Source organism: Netta rufina (assembly GCF_964035555.1).
Source record: "Netta rufina genome assembly, chromosome: 9".
Classification (NCBI taxonomy): Eukaryota; Metazoa; Chordata; class Aves; order Anseriformes; family Anatidae; genus Netta; species Netta rufina.
The window spans coordinates 11,414,293-11,426,101 of NC_140132.1; the positions used below are offsets into that span (position 1 = coordinate 11,414,293).

Sequence of the window (11,809 nt, forward strand, 5' to 3'; positions counted from 1 at the left end):
AAGAAAGAAAGAAAGAAAGAAAGAAGAAAGAAAGAAAGAAAGAAAGAAAGAAAGAAAGAAAGAAAGAAAGAAAGAAAAAAGAAAGAAAGAAAGAAATGGAAAGAAGGGAGAAAAGAAGTGCATATTAAAGAAGGGAGTGTATAGTAAAGAAGGGAGAAAGTCGGAAGGAAGATCCCGCTGAAGTTCCCAGCCCTACCACTTCGTGTTCACCCCCCACCCCACCCCACCCCCCCGCCCCGGCTCTGCCCCCAGCACCCCGGCCCCGGGGCCGTTTCTCGCCGGGGCCACCCCCGGGGAGAGCGGTCCCGACGGGCGCCCCTCGGTTCTGCTCGGCCCGGCCCGGCTCGGCCCTGCCGGGGCACGGAGGGTCCCGGGCGGCCGAGCCGAGGTCGGCAGCGACCCCCGGCCGCCGTGGGAGCGGGGGCGGACGCAGGGCCCCCCCCGGCTGCTGCTGCGGGGCCCGGCGGGCGCGGGCAGGCGTTTCCCCCCGGCTCTACCTCCGCCCATTGTCAAACTAATCTGGGTAGATGTTAAAGGACACTGAGCTATCGGTGTTATCACCGAGACTGACAGCAACTGTCAGCTGGGGTTAAATCAGCGCCCGGCGCTCCCGGCGCCGCTCCGCGCCTCCCTGCCCCACGCCGGGCGCATTGAGCCCCGCGTGTCCCAGCGGATCGGCCCGCTGCTCCCAGGCCCTCCCGCAGCCAGCTCCTTTAATTGTCCTCATTTGTAAGAGCCGTTTTGTCATGCTAAACAAGGCTGGAGCAGCCATTCTAACCTCTCCTTTCAGCTCTTTTCTCCTCTCCCCTTTTGTTTACCTTCGCCTGATCTCTCATTTATTTATCTATCTATTCTTCCTCTGCTTACCCTCCCATTCAAGCCTCATGTATGTTAATTGTGTTATACCGTTTAATTCTAACAGCGGTCTCCAAAGAGCACTTAATGAGCAAAGCACATCCAAACACGCAGCAGCCCGGCTATTCAGCTCCTCCAGACGGACCTTGCGCCTTACTCCTTCCCCCTGCCCACCTCTCCCCTCCCTTCACAAAGGGGCCCCGACGGACAGCGCCCCAAACACCGCTAATTGTTCCGACGAGATGTTAATTCTCCGCAACCCCCCCCCCCCCCCTCCCGCTACTTCCGACAAGAATTAAAACCGAAAGAAAGAAACAACAACCTCCGCTAAAACTTCGACGCCGCCGAGGCAACTTTGCCAAGCCCGACGGGGCGGGGGGCCGGGACGGAGCGGGGGTGGGCTCCCCCCGGCCCTTCCCGCGGGCTCCCTCCGCCGCCGGCAGCCCCGCTCGCCCCGCAGCCGTCGCTTTTCCCCGACGGGCTCCGCTCGGAGCCCGAGCCGGCTGCGGGGCGACGCCGGCCCAGGGCCGGAGCCGGTGCGCCCCGTCGGGGAGAGCGGCGAGTGCCGGGGCTTTGGCCGGCGGCCCCGGTGAGGGGCGCGGGGCTCTTCCGACGGGGCGCCGAACTCACACCACGCAGTGGCCTCGTTTAACGACAGATTGTCTTTATTCAAAACGGCTTTGTTCAACAAATGAAAAGGTTTAACGAGGTAAAATCCTGCCGGATACACGTTTTCTTTTTTCTTCCCAAGACATCGCGAAAACATATTTAAATGACCGTCGCTTTTTATTCGGTTTTTCGTTATTATTAGTAGTAGTAGTAGTATTAATTTTTTTACAATTCTACTGCCTGACTTCATACCTGACGCTCTGTCTAAAGTAAACTTAGATCTAGTCTCACTGGATCACACAAATTTAAGGACTATCTGTTTTAAATTAAGCAAACACTATCATATGTTTTAAATATAAATGTTTCTCCCCTCTTTTTTTTTTTCTTTTTTTTTTTTTGTTCTTTTAACTTTGAAGAGCCTTTTTCTGACATGAAAAGCAATTTTTACCTAGTAGTGCGTGGTGGCAAAATATATATATATTTATATATATAACACAGCTGATCTCATCTTTCAATGTGCAAAAGGAAAACAAAACAAAACAAAAAAATAATAGTAACACCGGGACTTCCCAAAGTCAAGTCCAAGTGACATGAGACCCTGGAGAACTCATAGACATTAAAAGAATAAATAAAAATCGAAACCGCCTCTCTCTCTCTTATATTTCCCCGCTTTGTCCCAAAGGGGCAGTTCAAGGTTCGCTTTTCTTTCGCTTTTTTTTTTTTTTCCTTTTTTTTTTTTTTTTCCGGGATTTTTTTAAAGACATTTACAACTCTTACAAGCGCCGGGCTGCCATCCGCCCCCGCGGCTGTAGATCCCCCCCCGAGCCTGGGGACAGCTCTCGGGGCGAGGGCCGGGTTTGGGCGAGAGCATCTCCGGGAGCATCCCCGAGGCAGCGTCCGCGGCTGTCCCGGCGCGGCGGCGGGCGGCAGAGTCCTGTGTTCGGGTGGCCTTTTGCTTCTGCGGGTTTTATGTACATGCACATGAATGAATCCCAGTTCCGGCTGCAACCCAAGCCTCGCTCGGGGCGGGGGGACGCCTGTGGGGGTGTGGGTGGGTGTTACATAGCAGTCGCATGTGCTGAAGAATAGGGGTCTATCCCAGTCTTGGTCATGCCCGGGAATAATATGTAGGCAACTGGAGGCTGCAAACTGGAAGCCGACCAAGCTGTACAGTTACATGGCACGACATAGCCCGGGTTAGTTGGCGAGGGGTGAGTGTGGGTGTGTTGGCTGGGGCAGCTCAAGCTGCCGAACGCCCCGTTCTGGTATCCCAAGGTGGAGGCGTAGGGCAGGGTGCTGGTGGCTAAGGTGTGAGGAACCTCAGTCATCTTCTGAATGGCGCTGGAGCTGAACTGGCTGGGGTCAAGTAAGGAGTAAGGTGCTGAGGTGGGAGGCAGGAAAGCCCTGGCCTTCTCCGGGGAGCTCAGCAGAGAGTCAGTGGCCCCCACGGGAAGCCCGGCGGCCTTTAAGGGATCGGTTTCCCCGAGGTAAGGCAAAGGGAAGACATACCTGTCCTTTTTCAGCAGGTTCTTGGGCTTGCGCCGGGGTCTGTACTTGTAGTCGGGATGCTCCTTCATGTGCTGCGCCCGCAGCCGCTTGGCCTCGTCGATGTAGGGGCGCTTCTCCGCCTCGGAGAGCAGCTTCCACTCCGCGCCCAGCCGCTTGCTAATCTCCGAGTTGTGCATTTTGGGGTTCTCCTGGGCCATCTTGCGCCGCTGGCCGCGGGACCACACCATGAAGGCGTTCATGGGGCGCTTGATGTGGTCGCTGGGCTTGGACATGCTTCGGCCGGGCGGGCGGCTCGGCTCGGCGGGGCGCGGTGCGGGGCGCGCTGGGGGGCACCGGGCGGCGGCACCGGGCGGCGGCGGGAGGAAGAGGCGAGAGGAGGAGGAGGAGGAGGAGGAGGCGGCCGGGGCAGCCGGAGGAGCGGGAGGCGCGGGCTCAGCTGATCATCACAGGTCCTCCGCCAACGCCGTCCCCGGCGGGAGCCGTGCCGGGGCGGGGCGCGGAGGGGCGCGGAGGGGCGCGGAGGCCCGCGGAGGCGCGGGGCGGCGGGGCGGGCGGCGAGCCGCGGTGGGGACGCGGAGCGGCGCGGGGCAGTTCAAAGGCGAGGGGCTGCGGCGCGCAGGCTGACATAGTGGCAGGGCGTTCACAGCGCGGCCGGCCGCCCAATCAGCGCGGAGGGGGACCAGCTTAAAAAGAGAGGCCGAGAGGAAGGGCGAGAGGAAGAGGAGGGGAGGGGACAGGGGAGGGAGGAGGAGGAAGAAAGGAGGGGAAAGGAGGACCCCCCCCCCCCCTCCACCGGCGAGCGCACGGATTAAAGGGAAGGCTTTTGTGAGTTGCCGCACTAACAGCTGCGGGGGAGGCGAGCGGAGTGATGGGGGGGGGGGACTCCGAGCCGCTCGGGACCCCCCCGGTGTGCCGGTAGCGGAGCGCACCGGGCCCGGCGCCCCTCCGGGCTCTCCGCGGCCGCCGTCGGGGCTGCGAGCGCCGCGCTCCGCCGGCTGCGGGGCCGCTGCCCCGCTCCCAATTCCCCCGCTCCGCAGCCCCCGCTTAACCCCGGGAGCCGGCCCGCGTCCCGGCTCGCTTTGAATAATTGCCTGCCTCCCGCCAAAGGCCCGCGGGGGAAATATTTATTAAATGGAAACAATTGTCCCTGGTCCCGGCGGGGGCCGCGCTTGTTCGAGGCTTATTGGTTTTTAGCACCTGCTGGGGTAACAAACGCGCTCCGAAAAGCCCCCACCGGGACGCTTCTCACCCCGGCTCGGGGCTTTTTGGGCAGTGCAGCAGCTCCCGGAAGAGAGAAACGAGATGTCGGCCGGGGGGCGCTCCCCGGGCCGGCCGGGGGGACGGCAGCCCCGCTCCCGTGGGGATCCCCCCCGCGGCCCCGACGGCGACTTCGGCCCCCGGCCGGCGGGGAGCTGCCGCCGGGGACGGCTTCGTGGGGGGTGCTGCTGTCAGCCGTTACCTCCCCCCCAACAATAATAATAATAATAAGATAAACTACCCTCGGTATTATTTCCTGCTTCCTCCCCCCCCCCCTTCCTTATTTTTTTCCGCTCTCAATAAATGACTTTAATTTCTCTGTCTGCTTGCGGAGGCGCGGAGGAGGAGGAGGAGGAGAAGAGGAGGAGGAAGAAGGGGGACACCATTTAGATTCCGCTCACCTGGACGGGTCCGGCACTGCCGGAGGCTTTGCCTCTGCTGCCTCCAGCGCCGTCCCAGCGGCTTTTTTTCGTTGCGTCCACAACCGCGCCGCGCATTTCTCAGCCCCGCTCCCCCCCTGCCCAAAGCTGCGGGCCGGGCGCCCCCCACCCACCCCGGGGACGGCGGCGGGAACCCCCCCAAACCCCTTCCCAAGGGGTTCTCCCCCCACTCCCCAGCAGCATCTCAGTGAATGCGGGACCCTTAACAAAAAAAGGGGGGCTGCGGCCGGCCCCTTCCACCTCTGCTGCCCCCCACCCCTTTACGGGTGCCTGCAGCGTTAACCCCCTCGGGGACATCCGCACCACGCGTGGCCCCGTCGGCGGAGGATGCCCGAGCGCTGCCCTCTGCCTGTGGGCTTGGCCGGGCGACACGCGTGGAAAACTTATTTCTTAGGCCCCTCACCCGTGGGAACAGCGATGCCAGCGGCCTCGGCTGCCCGTGCGCTGCCCCGCGGCCAGGAGCTTAAAATCCGCCAGTAGGCACGTAAACCCGCGCTGGTGCCGCTTCCCCGACACCCCCGTGTATATCTAGGTATAAAATACAAAACCGCCTTTGTTTTCCTTGCTTATTCTCCGATTCTTCGAGGGGGGTGGAAATATACATATCATTTGTCATCCCGCGCGGAGATTAAGCGAGGGAAACCTGGCGTCGGTTTCAAAAATCCGGATAGCAAGACAAATCGTTTGGAAGGGAGTGATGGCTCGCAGGCTCTGCCTGCTCCCGAAAAGTCTTTCCAACCAGTTAATGTTGCTTCGCAATACTAATGATGAAAAAAAAAAAAATAAGCAGCCCCGCTTTCATTGGCTGGCACCTTTGCCTTGCCGCATCACACACACGCTCCGATCAGAGATCGGGGCATTTCGGGCTGCGTTTTGTTCATTTGCATCCTATAGAAGTTAAAATAATAATAATAAATTAAAAAAGGAAAGAGACACAGAAAAAGAAACATTTCCTTCGAGATGCCAATGCCTCCGTCCCCACACGCTTCCATTTCCAGCAGAAGCCGCTTGTCCGGGCAAGACACCTGTTGCACCCCCGGGGAGGGACGGGGTGGGGGGGTTTAGAAACTTCGCACCCGATTTTTAGGCAGCAGCGATTCCCAGGGCGGTGCCTGAAACGAGTTTCTCCTCGCCGGATTGTTTAGACACCAAAAGTAATAGTGCAATTATTATTCCTGAATGACATCACGGTAATGCAGAAAGATAAGAATGGGCTGATACGGAAACATTAAAATTGTGTTCTTGGAGATAGTTCATTTGGAATAACTTTAAATTGCATGAGATCATGTAGCTTGCAATTTAATATCAGCATAAACGGAGCTATGGTTTTGCCTTCATCTTCCTCCTCCCCCCGGGAACCACGGTCGGGCTTTGCAGTGCCGGGATTGCCAAAAGGGACAGGCGAAGAGCTCAGCACCTGCAACCTGAAAACGTCCCTGACCCAAAATTTGCTCGCTGGGGTACAATGGACCTTTAAGGACCTTGATTTATTTATCTATTTATTAACGCTCCGGGCATTAGGAAAAGGAGGGGATGTTTAATTGAAGGGAGCAGGTTTGGGAAAGCCTTTCAGGTACGTGCTGTTGGCAGGCACTGAGGGCAGTGGTCCTCCCTGCTGCTCCACGTGGCTGCAGGTGCCCTCCCCCGTGTCACAGCTGCCCGGTGACATTCCCACTGGCAGCAGTGCTTTTTGCAAATAGATGGAATTCGCTCAGTGCCTGGGCTGAATATTGAGAGATTTTTTTCTTTCCTATTCGGTTATTTTACATGCAAATGCATACATACATTTCTTCACGCATGTGCCACATATTAAGACAGACCCATTTAATCACGTCATCAGCTAATATTTTTTCAATATTTGTATGTAAAATATATGCACACACACTCATACAAGCACCGATGCATTTACAGATGCTGTGCAAAACAGAATACATACTTAGAGGTTATTCTCTGTGCACGTTTACAGTATTTCTTGCTCAGTGCACCCACCCCCTCCTCTCTCCCCCCGACCCTGAGAAAAACACTGATGGAAAGAGAGCTACCAAAAGTTACACAGCTCTAGCCCTCTGCATGAACAGATTTAATGGGGCAGGTCACTACCCTGCCTGCACATGACAGAAGAGGGTAACAGTGATGGATGTGGCAGACTGGATCAGCCCATGATCTGTTTTCTCACACCGCCCAACAAGAGATGCTTCCTGGGAAGGCAGCACGCACTGCGGGAGGCAGCTGTTGAATAACCTGCTACAAAAATAAAGGTTCCTCTCAGCCCACAATAATTGGGACCTGGTTTATGCCTTGAAGCTGAAGAGTTTACAGACCTTTCCAAACTTCATTTTCATTCTGCTCATTTAATCAATGAGTGATGCTGACCGATCTCTCGTAAATGCCCCCTCCTTTATCACAATGCTGTATGCATTTGCTGAACTCCTCTTTTGCAGGTGATTTACTCATTATGTTCCTGCAGCATTTGCTTCCTGCAGTCCGCTGTTAATGAGGAAGGCGATGTACATTTTCGGGCAGGGGGGGTTTCCCTGTGGGCCAGGGAACCTCTGGTGCTGGGAAACCTGTCACCACTGGGACAAACCAACACCGTGGGCAGGAGCAGCATATGTTTTCATCACAGGTCTCCTGACAGGGGGCAGAGAGGGCAAGATCCCAATTAGTGAGCCAGTGGGGCTGCCTTGCAGCATGACTTAGTGCCCTGAGTTATAGCAGCCTTCCCAGTGCTAAAACCAAGCCCAGCTCGCTGCCTGTGCTAGTGTGGGTGTGATGCTCTGAGCAGCACTGACCACAGCCAGGTCAGAGCCTGCTGGGGTTGGTTTGCTGTGAAGTGCGTGATGCTGGGGCAGAGAGAACCAAAACTGCCCACAGGGCCTCAGACACCAGCTGGTGTCAGCCAGGGCTCCACAGGGGGCATGAGCCCTGAAAATGACTGCTGGGACTGGGATGTGTCCATGCCTAGTCATCGCAACCCCCAGAGTTGAAGCACTGCAGCGGTTCAGCATGCCCAGCCAAGCTCCCACTTCCTGGCCTTTGGTCAGCAGCTTCAGCTGCTATTTAGTGTGGCTTGTCCTTTCCAGGGTGAGAAATAACCCGTGGAAAGCCAGCAGGACACCTCCGTGGTGCATAGACCCCTGCAGAGGAGTGCTTGGGTGCAGCAGCTCATGCCCCCAAGGCAGTGTTTGTGGAGGTCCCCCTTTGCTCTCTCTGTGCCGAAAGCAGCAGGTAGGAGAGCTGACGGGCCTCTCCAGTCAATGAGGATGTTCACTGTGGCCGTGCATTGAAACCAAGGCTTGGCACCAAACTGACTTCCCAGGTACTGCATGGCTGGGGAGCCTCAGTCTTTGTCAGCAGCAGGAAGCAAGCGATAAACGACCTAAGCTCAAAAGTGCAGAGCAGGCTCGTAAGGGAAGGTAGTATCTTTTATTAGACCAACTGATACAGTCAGAAAAAAAACAGACAGGCTTTCAGGCACACGAGCTCCAGAATAGAAGCAGCAACTTGCAAGAACAGCGCCAAGGCTGAACTGTTTATCTCAGGTCCTTACCCACCTCCGCTTCTGGGGAGCCTGACGGCTTTGTCGGCTGTAATGCAGCCGTCCTCCCTGGTGCAGGATGAAGCACAGAGGCGAGATTATTCCTGCCGACACGCTAAGCATGGAGAAACACAGGAGTCTGTAAAGGCAGGATGAAAAGCTTGTGGTGGGGAGGGAACCCACCTCCAGGGCTTGGCATTTTGGGTGGGCTCTGCAACAGACCTGCTGGGTTACGTGCACGAGTCAAAGCCACATGTGGAAAGCAAGAGATGCTCAGACAAACATGACCGACTGCTGTGTTCTGCAACAAACACTCCAAAGTATTATTTTCCTGCTATTTTGATGATACAGATAAATAACAGGAAAATTGGAGTTCTGGTCATGATGCAAAGACAGAGGAAAACACTCCTGTTGAGGTGAGTGATCCCATCACCTGTTCATGGGCTTGGGGTTCTCTGAAATCTCTGTCTTGTCCCTGCATATGGCATTTTGCATGTGGGTGTCTGAGAGAGACGGATGGTGCTCAAAGGCAGTCACTGCAGAGGTCCCTGCAGGCTGCAGCTCTCCGACATTCAGGAGCATCTGTTATTTTAGTGAAGGGTCGTTCAATTCATGTCCACTCCATTTATTTAGGATATGTCAGTATCACACATACTGATAACATGGAATCAGACTTTTTTCTCTTTTTTTTTTTTTCTTTCTTTTTTTTTTTTTTTTTTCAGAACTGCCTTTTTTGGTCAACGTGCTCACTCTTGCTAGAGTTCTGCCCCATAAACTTAGCCAGACCCACAGCACAGTTAAGCTCATGTATAGCTTCCCACCTGTAAGAACCAAATCACACAAGAACCATATAATTTCCTCCCTGCTCTTCTCACATGCACGGATGTGGCACTTCAGTTAAATATATTCACCAGAAATACAAAGGCTGTGAGAAGGTAGTACTTGAGACCCATCAAGAATCCAAAGAGCAGCCAATTTATCTTGCTGCAAGGGCTCCAGACCTCTTCTCCCCACTCACACGACTGTTCTCAGCATCTCCAGGTGAAGCTGCAGGTGTTTCTTGGGACGTTTTAAGCACTGAAGACCATTTCTTATCCATAACATTTCCCAGTATAAAGATAGGACATCAGTGGCCAAACTCTGGCTACCAGATCCCTGCAGAAGCCATCCACTACATGATCCAAAATAATCTGGATAACCTCCAGAGCAGGCAGGGAGGATTTAAATGTGTTGTTTGGGTCTCAAATTGCTGGAGGTGACCACATTAGGTAAGAAACGACCAGTTGAAAGAGATATCTTCTGCCTCAAACCCAAGGTCCTTCACAGGCAAATACAGCTTTAGGCTGAAGTGGTGATGCAAAGCCTAAAAAGCCCGTAATTTCTGTCATTTACTGGAAATTCAAGCCTGCCACCGACCTCAGAGAACAAACTGGCTGCAGGAAAGCTACAAAAAATGTGCCCACCCAGGCAGCTTCCCTCCAAACACCACTCCATAGGGGCCTGGATGCCCCCTATGAACACAGCCCCCTGCAGCCAGCCCAACTTTGGGGGAAGTCTCAGGAAGTGATCTGGGGGGAGGGCACAGATTATATGATCATAGCTTGAGGAAATTATTATATTTTTAATTGAATTTTGTGTGCTGTGCTCAGATACTACGGTAGTGGGCCCTTTATCAATTGTTAACACGAATACTAATGAATACTAATGCTAATCATTTGTTTCTGGAAACAAATACAAAGATATTTGATGGAAAAATCTCTCTGAATTTTAACACTTAAAATAATGAAATGCATCAGAGTCCTGTGGTGCCAGCAGACAAAACCCTACAGTTACAATATGGTGACACAAAACGTGAGATACGGAGGAGCCACCACTTGCATTTAGATATTCTGCCGACTAATGCAGCCACGCTGGGCTCCAGAAAATTATTCTCCTGCTACCCACAAGGAAAAAAAAACTCAAACAACCTTGGCCCCATACTGCAGCAGATGTTCCCCAGGAAACTATTAGCCACATGAGGGCAACCACCCTCTGCAGGGCAAGAAGGGGGCTCCTGCAGGGCCCGTCCGTGGGGCTGGGACCCCGCACAGCCACCACGCGTAGTGCACCCGGTCCTTATTTATTTATGGCGGTGATTTACACGGAGCCCATCTCTCCAGCAGCAGCTTGCTCTTTACGAGGCTGGGAGATGAAAGCAAACGGTATTTCCACCCACCCGGCCCCAAATGGGAAGGCACGCTCGCTAACCCTTTCCTAACCCTCCAGACAGGGATTTTGTGGGGAATAATTTTGCCGGCAGGAGATTCCAGAAACTGCAATTAATGAAAGCCTTGGATGCAGCATGCCTTATATCTCGTTCCAGATACGGCCGTAGAGGTTTATACCGAGGTGGGGGAGGCAAACGTGAAAGAGAGGGCCTGCTCTGGAGCACACCCAGTCTGCAGCACCTGCAAATTTCACCCCCAGGATAAATAACTAAGATATCTCCGTCACTTGGGGCTGCTCAAATTATTCATAGCAAATAAATTACCAGGTGTATTCAGTCTGTTGTTTCCCCCCCTCCTCCCCCCCTTCGTTTTCCTACATGCTCATGAATCACTTGGAAATAGATTCTGATTTCTACAAGTGTGTCTATTAGTCATAATAAGGGGACGTGGCACAGCTCATGCAAACACATGTGGCCAATGGGCTGTGGGCAAAGACTTATTATGGGTCTGGGACCTGCATCTGACTGGTGATCCAGGTCATTTGCTGCTGCTTCTGAGCCCAGGTTGGTGATGGGGCTCTTTTTTTTAGCAAAGAGGGAGGACCGTGGAGGTGCTGAGCACAAGCCTACTGTACCCCGCAGGAACCCCCGTCGCCGAGGCTGTTCCCAAATGACCCCAAATGCAGCAGGCAGGCCCAAGAGCACCGGTGCCCACATACAAGTCCAGCAGCTGAGCTCTCTGAGCAGCCCACTTGTGCCACCTGCCCACCACCACAACTTGAGGCACCAAAAACAGAGCCCGGCAGGGCGGCGAGGCAAGGGGATGTGGGTGGGAGGAGAGGAGGAGGAGGAGGATGCTCTGCGCCTGGCCTTCCTCCCGCGGTCAGGTTGCAGGGGCCAGGAGACTTGTCTGATTACTGGCCAAACAATAATGAGCAGCGCTATTCAAACACGTCCAATTACTGTCATTATTCAGTGGGCAGAGGCCGACGCGAGAATGAAAACACAGAAGGAGCAGAGAGGTCTGCGCCGGGGAAAGTGTGCAGGGGCCTTGAAATGCTCTGCTCTGAAAAGGGATTTAATCAGCAGCAACAAATTTGCAGCGCGAGCAGGAAGAATGAGTGCATTGTGCATGGCGCTGACTTTTCGCTCTTCCTCCAACATGGGGCTCCCCGATAGCCCCCCGTGATAGCCCTGCCACCACCTCCCCCAGGAAGTACTGCTTGGGATCAGGCTGCTAGACACAGTCCAGGGCACACGTCCAACAGAAACACCTTCATTTCCCTCTGGTGCTCTGGTTCTGTTGTGATCTGATGGCTCATGATGGTCAAGCTGACTCCCAGACCTACAAACATGGGTCGGGGAGGCCACTCTGCTGTGGTAACAAACCAACCA

At 54.6% G+C, this 11,809-nt stretch overlaps 1 protein-coding gene across 1 annotated transcript; it reads right to left on the bottom strand.

The window, feature by feature from the left end:
* Positions 1-2,522: 2,522 nt before the first annotated feature.
* Positions 2,523-3,245, bottom strand: SOX14 (SRY-box transcription factor 14; the record flags this gene model as incomplete). Its single annotated transcript, XM_084292016.1, has 1 exon — positions 2,523-3,245. One exon carries the CDS (start codon positions 3,243-3,245, stop codon positions 2,523-2,525), a length of 723 nt encoding a protein of 240 aa, XP_084148142.1.
* Positions 3,246-11,809: the final 8,564 nt, after the last annotated feature.